Source organism: Apteryx mantelli, chromosome 1 (assembly GCF_036417845.1).
Source record: "Apteryx mantelli isolate bAptMan1 chromosome 1, bAptMan1.hap1, whole genome shotgun sequence".
Classification (NCBI taxonomy): Eukaryota; Metazoa; Chordata; class Aves; order Apterygiformes; family Apterygidae; genus Apteryx; species Apteryx mantelli.
In genome coordinates, this window is record NC_089978.1 from 104,441,929 (window position 1) to 104,457,874 (window position 15,946).

General features: G+C 42.3%; 1 protein-coding gene across 3 annotated transcripts; it reads right to left on the reverse strand.

Annotated features, from left to right (window-relative positions):
* Positions 1-1,035: 1,035 nt before the first annotated feature.
* On the reverse strand, positions 1,036-15,568 carry IFNGR2 (interferon gamma receptor 2). 3 transcript variants are annotated; one of them, XR_010884586.1, is made up of 8 exons: positions 15,358-15,567; positions 10,466-10,592; positions 9,622-9,797; positions 7,643-7,791; positions 6,075-6,228; positions 4,838-4,992; positions 1,900-2,310; positions 1,036-1,573 (listed from the first exon to the last, which is right to left on the reverse strand). XR_010884586.1 is itself a non-coding variant. In XM_067299098.1 (7 exons), exons 1-7 carry the CDS (start codon positions 15,422-15,424, stop codon positions 2,137-2,139), a joined length of 933 nt encoding a protein of 310 aa, XP_067155199.1. In that variant the 5' UTR covers positions 15,425-15,568; the 3' UTR covers positions 1,036-2,136. The 3 variants fall into 3 exon arrangements, 2 of the variants coding, with proteins under 2 accessions (XP_067155199.1, XP_067155188.1); XM_067299098.1 differs by having other exon boundaries at positions 1,036-2,310; positions 4,838-4,923; positions 15,358-15,568; XM_067299087.1 differs by having other exon boundaries at positions 1,036-2,310.
* Positions 15,569-15,946: the final 378 nt, after the last annotated feature.

Sequence of the window (15,946 nt, forward strand, 5' to 3'; positions counted from 1 at the left end):
TACAGCTGACACTTGAATAGCACAAGCAGAAGTAAGTGTTTAACTCTGGAGGAATGCTTCCAGTGTGCTTTAATAGAAGCTTCCACTTAAAACAGTTTTCTTAAGAGCACCAGCAGGGAAGGAGCTCCTTTCTGAGGTTATCTGCATTTTCCATCAGAAGCTTGCTTGCTTCTGATTATTTCTTGACCATCTCTTCTGGTTTTAGGGAATTGGTATGGTTATGCTTGTTCATTATATAGCGGCTAGGAGGAAAAAAGGCACAACTCTGAGGATGTGGCTTTTGCAGGATCCTAAGCTCCAGACATAGTGCAACAACCATGCAGGTTTTATTCAGAATGTCCCTAGGTTTACTTTTACTCTGTAAGTAGTTCCAGCACAGTCCAAGATTGATAGGAATTGTTCATTTTAGATAATGCTTTGACCTCCTATGGTTGGCAGTTGTGGAGATGATAACCTCTGAATTACTGTTAACAAACAAGATTTTTTAACTTCGGCCTTTTCGTGTAACTGTAAGAAATATTTAATATAACCATTTCTAACAGAAGTCTACTATATTTTTACTTAGTAGGCCAGGCTTATTCTGCAAATTATATGCTGTATTGGTAAATGTTCACAGGACATGTTTTAACAACTGCCTTATTTTAGAAGCTGATACTTATAACATCTATTATGCATATAGGCTGCTCCTTTCAGGAGTCTGTTTACAGCACAATATTGAAAAAAATATGGGCAAACCTAAGAGCAAGTGGATATTAAGCAGCTTCTGGCCAACTTATAAATTCTTGTCAGACTTAAAGCATGACTAAGTCTTCAGATAACTCACTGCCTTGGTATGTTGCCAAATCACAGGCGATGAGAGGATTACTTCTTCAAGGAAACAGCTTCATTAAAAATGTTACTGATTTTCATGCTTATCTTTTATATTCCCAGAAGGGGTGGAACAGCTTTAGCTCAGATGATAACTGACAGCTATGGCAGTGAACAAGTCTGTTAACAGCTAACTCAAAGTAACGTGAACAAATCACTTGCAAGTAATTAAGCATAATTATTTTATTTCATTTTTAAACAAACACTGTTAGTGGAATAAAAACAATTTTTTTATATAAGAAGTGGTAAATTCTTATTCTTTGATTTTATTAGCAGATGTTTGCCAGACCCCACTGGGAGGTGGAAAGGTTCCACCTTCCCTTCCATTCCTTAGCCAGTTGTGCTGTAGCCTGAATTAAGTCTTACTGCTTCTGTTTTTGCTTCATGGGACTCAAAACAAAAGTTCAACTTCTCTTTTGTAGGACTAGTCTGATTGCCAACAAAAGATTTTAGTGTCTGATAATTGTTCATACATTTCATATAAATGCTGACCAAACTATATTTTAAAGTTCATTTTTGCCATGAAGAATAGCATTGTTGCCCTGCAGGAGCAAAAGATTAATGCTTCTTATGAATGCATTAGGAGGCACATATCGAGGGGGGAGGAGTGAACTGTCCGGTGCCTTTCTTGGAGTAGTTCTTTGCACAGGTTCACTCTGAGGAAGGTAAAGTACAGTCAGATTTCTTTTTAGACTGCCATTTTTATCTGGAGGGAGGAAGTAGAAACCAGAGAAGACTAAGTACTTAAACTGATTCAGAAAAGGATACTGGCGTAGATATAACAAACTTTGAGTGCTAAGACAGAATTCACAAATAAGGCAACCCAAAAAAAAAAACCCACTATAAAAAGTAATTCCTGGTGCAATTACTCACTCAACTGAAAAGTCCCAGGTTGTATTACATCCTACCATAAAGTGCTGTATTTCTCAAAGCTTTGTTACAACTTGGGGAAAAAGGTTTTATTACGATGATGTCAATGTAACCGTTTCCATCATATCTGTCTTTCTTATGGCTATTTAGTGTTCATCTCACCTTCATGTTCCACCTTTTAAATCTCTCCCGGAGAATGCAGTTGCTACCGTAGTACAGCAGAAACCACTTAAACAAAAGCTGAGGTTCCACAGTGTTCTCAGGAAGCACAATCTTGCCCAAAATTTGGCAAGGACAGCATTTTGTCCATAGCTGCTTGTCCTGTCAGTAGCTGGAGAGTGCCACTCGCTGGCGGGAGGCTCTGCAAGACTGAGTACAGGTGTCTCACTAGAGTGCCACTTAAGTTAGTCCACTTTCACCGGAGTTGCTGTGGGAATGAGCTTTACCTTCTGCACTGCCATCACATTCCTGGCTTCTTTCTCCATTACACACAATAGATAAGGAATCACAGGGATCTTCCTCGGCACAATTCTCCAATGCCTCTAAAACAGGCATGCTGGGATCTTTCAAATACTGGAAGAAGCCAGAAACAACAGTTTAGGTTCTGTCCAGAGAACAGACATATTAGAAGTTACAGAGACAGAGCGGTTACCACCACCTCTAGGCAAGTTGCTTCAGCTCTGAATTCACAAAGAAAGATGGTTGCTGAATGTATATTCCATTCTTGACTTCCTTGAAACTACACTGAACAAGGAGAACTGAAAAAGTTAAAAATACCTGCAAAGCTACTTTCTTATTTCTGTGGAAAAAAAAGCTCATGCAAACATCCATTTACATAAGTTAAAGCTACCCAGCATTTCCTAATTTTTTATAATTTACCTTTGGATAATGTTCTCTTTCGTGTCAGTTTAAGCGAATGTCTACTAGTTAAGAACAAACCACAGAAGTGAACTATGCTGCTGGGGACATATCCTAGAACTACAGGAACCTGAGCAACTAATAGCTTGCAACTAGTCTGAAACAGTAGTGGGACAAATAAATAAGATACAAGATTATGCTTTGTGCATCTTTTATTATTACCAGAAAACCCTACTGGAATTCTCTTGCAGTCACTTTTTGCTTTGTCCTGTTTCCCCCCTACCCTGCCCCAAGTCATCAGCTTTACACTGCATGTATAATTTTATTAATCAAAGGAAGGAAGGTTAGAAAAAAAAAATGTAGGCCAGAGAAAATGTTTTCTGTTCCTCTTGCCACCCCCATATAATCTCATTACTAAAATGAGTCTGTGTTTCAAGGGGAGTTAAAGCCATTTATGCCTTCCTGTGCTGAACCAAAAAAAATTGGTATTAAATGTTTTTTCTCTGATTAAAAAAAAAAAATGTCTAGAATACACATACTTTCACATTATTACAAGCGACATCACAGTATTTTAATTTTACTCAAAAGCTTGTTCCCTGCTGTAGGAGGTACCATAATCTGGCTGAGATTGGAGCTGCAGCCCTATCATGTGTGTCACGGGACAAAATCAGCCCTGGTTTCAATTAGGACATCACTGTTTCTCTAATCATAGCAGGGATGATGAGCAACAGAATTATTAGGTGAATTAAAAACATGTTTCATACAGGATCCTCAAATAATACATGCATTTTAGTGATTTTTAGGACATAAGTGAACTACGATTTGGCTTTGTGTGAAGGAGTTTTTGTGTTAGAACTGTTTCCTGTAACTAACTCAGATGCTGAAAGCTAAGATGCTTCTGTAGAATAAGGAACCATGTGATTTTCTGAAAATCTAGAATAGTACATATGAAACTGCCTTACAATAATGGGAATTTTTTACTAATGGAAATTACTTTAAGAGGAGAAGCCCCAGGCCAGTTGATCCCATTTAAAAATATGTATTTAGAAAATTATACATATTTACTGATTTTCCTTCTTTTTTTTAATCAGTGTTTTGCCTGAAAACAGGCTCACCACTGCTCAAGAGTATCTACTTTTGTTGCATTTTTTCCAGATTAAATCAATTACTCCAGAACATGTGATTAGAGACTCTAATGGAAAACAAATAGGAGGGGAGATGGATTAATTCTTGCAGTCGTTTGCATAAAATGTATTTTAGTGCACCGTGCAAGGATTTTTTTTTTTTTCGCACATGAGATGATAGATAGATATACATTGCTTGGTATGTGATATAGCTGTCTTCACTGAGTCCTGATAAACTGGGAACTGAAGTAAGCATGAAGAGAGAAAATGATTTGCTCAAGGTTCTGCAGAAAGTCTGGGTTCTTTCACTCATACTTTTCTAAAAATCTGTCATAGTACAAAGGATTACTCTGATCTGTAGATATATACAGCCAAAGAAATAAACTTCAAAAAAACCCACAAGCAAGTACAAACTTTTTTTAAATATGGAAAATATGCTGAACAACAACTTAAAAAAAAAAAACTTTCCTTAAAGACTACTTCCTGTTTAAATACTAAAAAGAGGAAGACGAACAGGACTGAAACAACATTGTTTAGTACAGAAATATGTGAGCTGCAAGGAGAAAAAAAAGTCCCAGGATGATTTTTGTATTTGACAATTACATAAAACTACAGGAGAAAAAAAAAACAAAAAAAACCCCCACCAAGAACACTTCCTTAGGCCGTCTTCATTCTTCAAATGAGTCCTTGCCCTTAAAATGATCAGTGTTCACTTTTCAATATTTTATTTCTAATCAGAGACCTAAATCCTAAGTATGTGTTCTGCAGCACACAAACCCTTTTGCTTGAAGTAAACAACTGTTTCAGACCTGATTAATTAGATAAGCAAAGCTGGGTAGACAAGGAACAGAATCTTACTCCAGTTTCATAAGGAGAATATAGCAGCATCTTAGTACAGCAAATAAAAATTACAGTTAAGTAAAAGAGGAATAAAGTGGAATATCATGTATTAGAAAAGTAATAGTTCACACTAAATCAGCAATTGGTTATATCTAAACTGAAAGGCTGAAGAAAGACTTCTGTTAGGCTACCCCTAGGTTCATTTACATTCACTCCAAGCTCATCACTGCCTTGTGCAGGGGGGAGGAGTGGGGAAAAAATAAAAAGTCTGCACATACCTCTTCAAAGTGTGATGGGATTTTGAAAGGTGGCTGAGACCAATATTTAATTGTGTTGTGGTATCTCCACATAAGAAACAAACCAACTATTACAAGAATTACAAGAAATAAGGTTAACAGAAATATTAGTATAATATATCCAGCTCTGGTTGCCTCTGAAAAAAGAAAAAAAAAAAAGATGGTAGGTTCATATTTACACAACATCGCATGTCAAGCAATGTGTAATAAGCTGAAATTTGCTGCAAAGGCTAATCAAAGTAGCATTTCTAAGGTTAAGATCACAACCCTACTGTATAGGAGAAATCTAAATGCCCGGGTTCAGGAGCTGCTTGTTCTGTGACTCTGCATGAAAATCACCAGCTGCGATGAGCTGCTCCCCCTTACCCGCAAGCCTAAGGCTGCCTTCTCCAGGCCATGCCAACAGGGCAGAGGCAGAGCTGGAGGAATCACAGCTGCTGGGCAGCGGGCAGGCTGCTCTCCCACCCTCCATTTGTCAGCAAGGTGCCATTAACGCCAGGGGCTTTTCTTTTATAACTGGCATCTCCCCTCGGCAAAGGAAGGGTCGCTGTCTGCAGCGGCACAGGGCATGGGCTTGCAGTCAGGTCCTTTCAAGGTCAGCTCCTTCCAGGCAACAGCAATTGCCTAAGCAGGTTTCACCTGCACATCTTCAGGCATGTTCAGGGCATGCTAAAGATGCAGCTTATCTGTGTGCCAGTGGTCAGAGGGATTCGAGAGAGGGACAAACTCTGTTATTTTGGAGCTGTCTTCTCTTTTCCACATGCCATCTTATATCCTGTACGAACACACAAAACTCTAAAACATCAGAGAAGGGGAAGCAGGCCAAAGAGGAGAGGGATGCGCCTGTCTTGCAGAAAGGAGTGACTGAGGGACTGAGGATTTTGCAAGAGTAATGCTGTCTCCTTCACCCATATTTTCATCTAAAGACCAAGTATTTGTATTTTTCTGTAGGAAGTAATACCTGTAAAAAGGTCTTTAACTAACCTAAAGTATTTATAAAGGAAAAAAACAAGGGGAAGAGTAAAACCCAGACCTTCAATTACTGACTGAAAACTCCTTATTCTTTTGCTATTAATGACAACATGAACTACCATCAGTGGTGCCCTCTTAGCCCTCCTGACAAGTATGGTCATATAACTGACTAGTTGTACCATCTAAGACTCATGTCCCCCACCCATTCCATTATATATGAAAAAAATTAACAAAATCAGATTTATACCACTGACTGTAGTTCTGTAACACTCTGGGACACTTTGTAGTCCAAGTTTCTGGAGATCTGGCTGTATCACGAATTCTACTTGCACTTTAAAACAATACAGTGTCAACTCCTTTAGATTTATAATTTTGAATAGCGTATTGCTTGTCTTTGTCTCCTGTTTAAAAGACAAAAAGCAAACAAAAAAAATACAAGTATTACTGTAAAAACCACAGAGCTGTCTTCAATGCAATTTCCCTCCCCATAACCAAGTTTCTCATTCAAAAAAACCACAGATTTTATTTTCATAATTCAGCTTTCCCTAACATGTCAAGAGAAGCAGTGGAAAATATTTCAACTTTCCTATTTTAATGGATTTGAAATTTCATTGTTTTTAAATGAAATGAAGCCTGAACATTTAAAACCATCTACAAGGACACAAACAGCAAAGGCATGAAAACTGCTGCAAGGTCTCATTTGATCCACAGTATCCCACTAGACATTTCATACGCTGCTTCTGTAACACCTCCGGCAGTGAAAATAATATAGGAAGGGAGAGGGAAAAACAAGTCACGAGAAACCTCTCCACCATCAGAGGCGGCTGACGGAAGCATAGTTCAGCGAAGTCTCATCTCTTCCTACTGAGCAGGAAGAGCTGATGGACAGAACAAAATCTCCACAGTCTCAACACAGCCCCCACCCTGCTTTTTGTGAATTTTTACCTCTAAGGGGCTAGGATAACAAGCTCAGTGAAGCCTAAATAACCATACAAGAATGACTTCTTGTCTGAATGTCAAACATGAAGGTGTTTTATACATGTCAGAAAAATGCATATTTTTGCAAGAGAGGAAGGAAGTGGAGGCTTTTCAGATTTAGCTAGGTCCTTTGAAACAAAAGGTTTTAAAAGTAAAAAAAAAAGAAACTTTTTCTGCTTCTGGTTTTTAAATTTTAGAATGCTGTTCTTTTAATTATTATTCTTTTTTTAAAATGTAACTTAATTTCTCCCCTGCAAGGCCAGTCAGTCTAGACCACATTCACCAATTCCCAAGGACAGCAATATAAGCACACAGTGAGACAGGGCAAAGTTTCAGTTTGATCAGGGACAGCTGCTCATCCCAGCTGTGTCCAACATGTTTCTAATAGCTCTTGCCTTTCTCTGCCCTAGGAGCACCGGCAACATCAGGCCCAAGCGGCCAGATCCTGAAGCTGCTGGCACAAACAAGCCCAGCACAGGAAAGGAGGGAGGGTATTTCAGAATCTTTTCTCAAACTTTGCTCAAACTTTGGAATCTAAATGCCATTTTAAAACCAACTTTGCACTTTGTGGACTCAATCCTTTGATCTGCAATGATGTGGTTTAACCTTGATTTTATACAGAGGAAAAAAATTGTTTTTTAAAGTTTAGTAATACATGCAATACTTGAGCCAAGGCCAGATTATCTTCTGTTCGAGTCACCAGCTGCTGACCTTTGCTGTTAGAAAAAAATATTACATTACAGCTTGCTTCCTCCATTTCTGCTGTTTTACCAAGAGACACTGACTCATGTCTCTTGTCATGGAGGCATTAAGAACAAAATAAATTAGAATTCTTACTTTTTTAGTAGTACTTGTTGAGTTCTCCCAGTAGGACACATGATACTGAAGAAAGTCACCTAGTTCAGATCCAAAAGGGGGTATAACACTAACGAGAAGCGAGTCAGAGTTTACAATCACATTGTTCACTTTAGGGGGTCCTATAGTAGCTGAAAACAAACACAGAGAGAGCAGTGAACCTCTGCGATGCTGAACACCTCACTGCAGCTGTGTCCAGCTTTATTTTGGTACACTCTGCAAACCTGCTGAAAATCAAGAGATTTTTCTTGAGGAATGGGTATACAATATTTGCTCATCTACTTAATACATTTAAGACATCTAATTTATTACAAACCTTAAGAAAAAGGCTTGAAAGCATATGTGAAATTAGATGATCAAAAGAACCATTTCCAGTTAACTTTCCCTGTGAATCAAGCAAATATCCACCAGAACATGGCTGAATCTATTTGTACTTAAAGGTGATATAATTTTGTTCAATTTTTCCTTAAATAGCTAATTCAGCCATGTAATTTCACGTTCTCTAAGAACACCTTTTTTGGGTCAAACTGGACCGGAATAGGAATAGCTAGTTTCTCCCCCCCCCGCTTTGATTTCTCCATCTGTCCTATAGGGTAATGATGATGACTTCCTTTTGTGAAGTGTTCTGACATCTAAATCGTGAAAAATATTACGCAAGTTATTATCATTCCTAATCCTACATGAGACTTTTTATGGGATCGTAGGTCACTTGTGATCACAAGTCCTTTATCCCTTGTATCTTGACTTCTTTCAATGGTTAAGCTTATCAGCATTTGTAAAGCACTCCAGTATCTCAAAACAAACCACTTGCCTTTTGCATACTAGAGAAGGAAAAATATCAACAATAAAAATCAGTCAATTCTTGCATGCCATCATTACATGTTTTGCCTTGTAAAAAAACAGCAGATCCTGCTCTGTCTACCGTTACTTTAGAGAAAAATGGCCCTGTGATTTTTATGTTGGTACGGAAACTTCAGTTTCTTTCTACTTCCTGTCTCTACGACTCTGTACAACTGCAAACACTTTCTGGGGTGTTGGCATAAATTCCCTATGAGAAGTGAGTCTCCTCCATGGGCTACTGCTGGGGGGCAAGCACCCCCTCCCCTCTCCAAGGGAACTGATCCAAGCAACGAACAGCCCAAGTAGCCCAAGGTCTCGGCCTCTACAAACTGATCCTGAGGCTGGTCACCCAAGAAGAAACATCTAGCGCTCCTCTCGCTCCTCCAAGAAGAGATGCGCAAACACATTGCTCCCACATCAGACCTCTCCTTTGTCTTGTTTTCCCATTTGCCCAACGCTTTCCTAACCCCCCAAGGATCCCACTCCCCCCACACAAGCAATTCTGCATCACAAGCTAGGGATACATCAGTTGTAGCCCTCAACTCAAGATTCAGGCAATTTCTCATCCCCACACTCTTTACTACTAGAGAAAATTCAAGAGCTAGAACTGAAGTCAGCAGGAAAAGTATCATGCTATTCACAGCATCTACCACCATTGCTCCTCACAAAGTAAAGGAGAATCTGAACTAAAGAGTTAATAACTCCTTTCCTCTACTTTGTTATTATTTCAGAGGCATTTTTAACTCAACATTTATCTCCTCCTAGTCCTGAAACCAGCCACAATCATGCAAAGAGCAGATCTTCATAAAGAACAACAGTACACTTGTTCACACAGACATCAAATTAATTCCTATTTTACCAGTATGTAACACGTTCCTCTTCTTGTTGAAAGAACAGGTGCTAACACCGCTACAGAGGTGACTGCTAACACCACTACAGAGGAAGCGAGCAGCATTAAACTTCTGATACACAGAGACCTCATAGTCTTTGTTAACCAACACCCACAGTTCTCTCACTTGACTTTTGTACATAACAGAGTCAAAAAAGCCTAGAACAGACAACAAACATTTTTCAGAGAAACTTCCTTTGGGAGACTCACTGAAATCATAGAGAACACTTACTGTTTCTCTCTGCCACAAATGGATCTGATTCCGCCCAGTCAGAAACCATTTGCCCTAATTCAGCCCTCACACGCAAAATAATAGTCCAGCGCCGTTCATTAAGTAACTGAGGGAAGTTGCATTCAGTCTGGGTAATACGGGTGCAGTTCATCTCATCCCACTGGTTAAAGGCTCCTCTGCAATGCAAAACAAAAGACAAACCAAAGCATCAGCAAAACAGTGCAACTGTCAAAACTCCAAAATACAATCCCTCCCACCTAGCCAATTTCTGTTCAAAAGAATGTTACAGGACTGCCACTTTCATGCAGGTTTATTCTACAGCCTGTTCAACACCTGCAACTCTTCAGTAGCTAGGAAAACTAAAATTTGTTAGAGAGAATTCAGTAAGGCTAGAATTATACAGGAAACTGCAACATTACCGTGTGCTCTTGGCATCCTCTTTGACCTGGATGAATAGGCTCCATCAACTTGAGATTTAAAGCATTCAAAAACTTAAGAGCAGTTCACATCAGCATCAGAAAAAAGCTCGAACCCTGTGCTTATAACAAAGTTTAGAACAAACTAGAACATCCAAGGTAATCCATGAAAAATATCAACTGAACTGCCTCAGGGGAAAAAATGAAATGAAGAGGAAAAGTCTTAATTTTTTTCTTAGTTTAGTGGAAATACCACAGGCTAAGGGATTCTCAGTCTTGAGAAACTCTCTTCACATATACATAGAAACAGCTGTAATAACTCATTTTTCCAATTGTATGTTTATTCACTTTTAGCATTTTTTTAAAACACTAATTATGTTACTGGATTACAACAAAATCAACTTGTTATTTTAGAACTATTTACTTACGTTTTAAAATGGACTGTATATAACACCGGGCCTCTATCTACTTTAACAGGAGACCACCTCAATGAGCTACGAAAGTTATAGGAATAAACCATCACATTCTGTGGTGCTGGTAAATGGAGAGAAGATTCTAAAATAAGAGAAACAAAGATAATTATTAAAGCATTCAAGTACAGAGTAACTACCTTATCTCCAAATTCTATTACCATGTATTACATTTTAGCTGCTTTGCAGGCAGTACCATTTCTCCTCCTTATTCCATTTCTAAGTGCACTAATACCACTATATTTAAATCCCTACTATCCACAAAACACTGAATTGCAACTTACAGCTTTTATTCTGTACAGGCTACAGCACAGAAAGTACCTAGTCCAGCACTTTAAAGGAAGGCTGAGAAGTTATAGGCAAAAAACAAGCAACCCGCCTCCCAAGCCCCATAAAAATCACCTGCTCCCATGAAGCCGTAAATTACAGTCCACAATCACTCACCATACAGAAACTCATCTATTTTGTGCCTGTATCTCTTACATTTCTTATGTGCTAACAACTCAGACCACATTTTTCCTGATATCTGCCTCTGATAACTTGTTTGAACAAGCTGACGTCACTTTGTTGACACCTGCCCAGAAACAGCTGAGGAAAGTGCCTTAAATATTTACATATACATAGTGCACCCATTGCACTTTCCAACACTGACACAGCTTAAAGCTTGTAACAGATTTCACAGCGCAGAAAAGGAGAGGAATGTCTGTTAGAGGTGTGCCTTCTATTAGTGGTAGGGCTGTCCACCCAAATTTGGCCACGTTATAAACTAGTGGGGGTGAGGGAAGACTGCACGTGCTCTCGAACAACTTTACAGGAAGTGAGCGACATGGAAGCCGAGAGCAGAGACGGTCCTCTAGGACTGCAGGCTACCCACTTCCCTGCTGACCCGAGCAGTGCGGAGGAGGAAGCCGTCTGCTTTGACTACAGCATGGCCAAAGGCCAGGCAGTGGGGAGGGGGGGAGAAGATGGAGGGAGCCAGGGTGGGCAGGCAAAAGGAGAGAATTGGGACTGGGAAAATCAAGTAAGGGAAGCCAGGTGAGAAGTAAGATGGGGGAGCACCTGGAGAGAGATGTTAGCTGGCAAAGAGGGAAAACAGTGGGCTGGAATACCAAAAACACAAACTAGAGCAGGCAAGGGGACCGATGACAAAGAATCGGGACAGCCAAAAAAGGGAGACTAAGATTACGACAAGCAGCCTGGGGTGAAGAAGAGAGGAGACTGCAGTCATCAAATGCCTTTTAAAACCAGATGAACCTCACACTTCGAATCACAGAACCACAGAGTCACTCAGGCAGGAAGGGCCCCCAGGAGGTCTCCAGCCCAACCTCCTGCCCAAAGTAGGGCCAGCTCTGGGACCAGACCAGGCTGCTCAGGGCTGGTCCAAGTGGGTCTTGAAAACCTCTGAGGATGGAGCCTGAACAGCCCCTCTGGGCAACCTGCTCCACTGCCTGTCTGTCCTCACGGTGAAAAAGCTTTTCCTTCTACACTTAACTGGTACTCGCCCATGTGGTGATCAGTTATTCCGTTAAGCAAGATGGGTCTACAGGTCCCAACCTCTATGACAAACATGACATTATAAATATGATCCCAGGTGATGAGATTTCCATTTTTTTTCTTGACACAATATTCTCTTAAGACACTGTTTATTTTGACATAAATAAGATCAGAAGATCAAGCACTCAAGGCAAATTCTAGCTGAGCCTTCTGTGGAAATATGGGGGTAATTAATTGTAAAAAGTTTTTTCCTTTTTATTTGTGAAGCTGATTTTTTTGCACAGTACTAGACAGCACACTGATGCTGATGGTGCTATCTTTCAGAAGAGAATTAATGCTAGGCTTTAACATCCTCCACATAAAGAAAACACACTACAAGACTTTTCATAAAGTTGCATTAAACTTGGTGTCCCTAATACAAAATAACTAGTTTTGTTCTCAAAATTTTTCCTTTACAGTTAAAAATATTACAGAAGCTATTAATCTCTCATGTATATTTTTAAGGCTACTAAGAAACCTTTTCTTCAGTCAAGATAAGTTTTTGCTTTCTAGTCAAGCAGATTCTTTCCTGCAGTCTCACTCCTGGTCTGGCGTGTGGCACAGTATCTCACACCATCAGTAATCTGTGTAGTCAGACATCCAAAACAACTAATTTTGCAGAATTCAAGGACGCTATCAGAACAAAATGCAAATATCAGCATTTTTTTCTCCCTCTTAAAGAACAAGCAATGAAGGAAAAGGGCAGCTGGTCCATTTTCCCCTCTATTTGCTTGATATCGCATTCAGAAATAGATCATTTCCCCTACTAGCTTCAGAAACACTGAAAGAAGTATCAAGGCTATGGCTCTGTAGCTGAGTATCAAGCTGCTGTGTGCCACAGCAAAAATTACTGCATTCAGGACTGGTTCCATGGCACACTAAGGGAAAACATTCATATTGCAATTAGCTATCTTGACTTGACAAGGAAAGTTACTTAAATTTATGAAATCACACAATGAATTCCATAACGATCATTATTTTGTATGATCCAAAGTAACAAAATGCACGCTTTGGAATAAAGCACCTAGATTTGCAAATATCCTAGAAAAGGAGTACGACACCCCAACACTCAAACAGCCTTATCCAGGAAAAGCCAAGAATGCCCTGTTTTCACTTTATGTTTCAAATGTAGTCTCAGTGAACAGGCTCTTTTAAAGCATCGGTCAAGCAATTCTCAGATTCTTCTTCAAGTCACAAGTCAAGGCTTTCATATAGCAGAGTGTGAAGCCGTAATTTACAGTCAGGAATATCAGGTCAGCTTAGCCTAGCCACTGGTTTCACAGCTCCCATGCCTGCTCCTGAATGATCCCTGATCTCTTCCCTGCACCAGGTTTAAAACACATTGTTTTGCAAAACTGGCAGAAATCCTTTTTTTTTTTTTTTGATGGATGCATTTTTTGCTGTTCTGGTGCAGTGAACTGGCTTCTCGTATTGTCAGACAAACATCAGAGCCTGCAAAGGTGACCAGCTGAAGTGTGTGGCCAGGTGGGGATGAGTGACATCAGCTGCAATGCACTATTTTTTTGGCCCAGATTTTAATGTGTAACATCTCCCTTAGCAACAGAAGAAACAGGTGCGGCCACTGGAGAGTTAAGGGGAAGCCACATTCACTAGCCGAACAGCAGAACAATTCCCTGGAAAATCCCACTGCTGCGCTGCGGGACAGGACTGGGCAGCACTGACTACGGCAGCTCCCCCAAGTTGCCTTAACCCACTGATGGATATTTGGACACCAGAGTCTGGCCATGGACCACAAGCCTGGAAAAGCAGCTGCACCCAAACTGCTGGAGAGCCCCACACAGCTCAACAGTCACAGACTGGCCAGCAATGTCTAAACGGACACAACAAAACGTGTGGGAGCTGACATACTGAACCCAGGGAGATCCCTGTGTACCTGAATAAGGGCCACACTGCATGCAGGCATTTCTTCTGCTCAACCTCCATTATCACTCTCTGCAACATTCAGCTTCCTATTCAGATGCCCTTATTGCTGTTAGGATAACTCACACACATGAGACACTATCAGCGCTCCTGAAAGAGCTGGTAAACAAAAATGAAGAACTGCTCTAGTTTCAGAGAATGTTTTGCCAGTTTGATTTGATGAACAGCTTGAGATTGTGAAGAACATAACTGCAAATTCAAGGCTGATAAATTCCCCAGGAAATCAGATGATAATCTGCTAGTCATTGGAGAGGTAATGGGGAGAGGAACCGAAACGTAATTAAAGCAGACATCCAACTACTGCACCAAAGAATGAACAAAATAGATTACCAAGAGGAGAACAAAATAACATCTTGAAGGACCCCTTTCTACACAGGCATGACATCCATCCAGTTATGCTGTTCACGAGGAAAATCTGCTTCAGAAACAAATGCCTCAAAGTTACAAATTAACTATTTCCTTGCCGCATGTTGACATTTCCAACTTCTTCCAAATCTTCTATTAATTTGAACACCAACATGCATCTTTTATTTCAAAGATTATTCAGCAAGTACCATAGCCCAACATTCACTTACTCTCCTGGCCCACTCATGCTAGGCCAATACAATCATAACTCAAAACATGTTGCAGCAGCTCTTTTGCACTTGCTGAGATAAACAGTGAAGCCAGAATTATTCTTCAACAACAGCCAGGCAGCTCTAACCCAACCTGAACATCAGAAAAACAAATAGGACCTCTGAAACTTAGCATTGCCAAGAGGATAACTAATAGGCCTTGCATGCTTAGAAGAAACAGCAAAGCATTTGCACGCACGTCTAAATCCTATCCAACCTTGAGATGCTAAATTGTCAATTCACAAAACTAAGCAGAGGAGGCTCAAATGCAGCAGAAGAGCGGGTGCCATATCACAAACAACAGCCGCATCAACAGCTTATGTAGTATCAGTCACGCTCGAGGCTGAAACCGTGGGGGGTTTAGCCTCTCTCTAACAGACACAGCCGGCTTGGGGCCGCGCAGCCAGCCCTGGACCTGAACGCGAGCCGGTGGCAGCCCCGGAGGCGGCAGATTTTCGAGGAAGAGCCCCCTGGAGAGAGCGGGGCAAACGGGGCTCCTGGGAGGAGCAGGCCGAAGCGGGGCGAAGGAAGGGGCAAACCCGTGACAAACCGGGCGGCACCGGCACTCGCCGGGGCTGCGGTGGGGCCGTCTCAGGGGCCGGGCCGGCAGCAATGGCCGCGCTGCCCTTCACCGCCCCCGCCAGGGGCGCCCCAGCCCGGGCCCCCGGCGCCCAGGCTTCCTCCCCGGGCCGGAAGCACGCCGCCGGCGGGGGCACCCGCACCCGCAGCCATGCCCGCCGCGAGCCACCCACCACCACGCACCTGCGGCCGTGGCCCAGGCCGGGCCGACGAGGAGAAGGAGGAAGAGGCGCAGCGCCCGGCACGGCATGGTGCGGCTGGCAGCGCCCTGCCGCCCGGTCCCGGGGGCCCGCCGCGCTGGCCCCGCTCGTCTGCAGAGACTGTGGCGCGGCTCCCCGGCCCCTGAGGAGCGGGGCCGGCAGCCGGGCGGGCGGGCAGGCAGGCCGGCCTGCGGGGCCGCTTCACGCCCGCGGCCCGGCCCCCGCTGTGGCTGCCGCAGGGGAGGGCAGCGGGGCGGCGGCGAGGGGGGCCGGGGCGGCGGCTGCCTGCCGGCCCCGCTGCTCCGTCTCCGCCTTCGCCTCCTCCCCGCACGGCGGCGCGGCAGAGCCCGCCCTCGGCGCCGCCCGAACAGCCGCGGGCGGCCCACGGCAGCCCCTGGACGGCGGCGGTTGCCGGCGCGAGCCCTCGCGGTTCCGGCGGCCCGAAGGGTTCTAACGGCCCGCCCAGGCGCGCCGGGGGCTCGCAGGAGTAGGGCACAGAGGGGCCGGGGGTAACCCAGGCCATGGGGGTTTTCAGGAGAAAAAAAAAATAACTTAAAAAAAAAAAATTATAT

What these genes read in the sequence shown, in the direction of transcription:
- IFNGR2 (XM_067299087.1), bottom strand. Translation starts at nt 15,424, where the DNA reads ATGCCGTGCCGGGCGCTGCGCCTCTTCCTCCTTCTCCTCGTCGGCCCG. An exon ending in CAACAAGTACTACTAAAAAA is followed by an intron (nt 6,229 to 7,642) that starts GTAAGAATTCTA and finishes TCTTTTAAACAG; the next exon opens with GAGACAAAGACAAGCAATAC. An exon ending in TTACAGAACTACAGTCAGTG is followed by an intron (nt 4,993 to 6,074) that starts GTATAAATCTGA and finishes TTCTTTTTTCAG; the next exon opens with AGGCAACCAGAGCTGGATAT.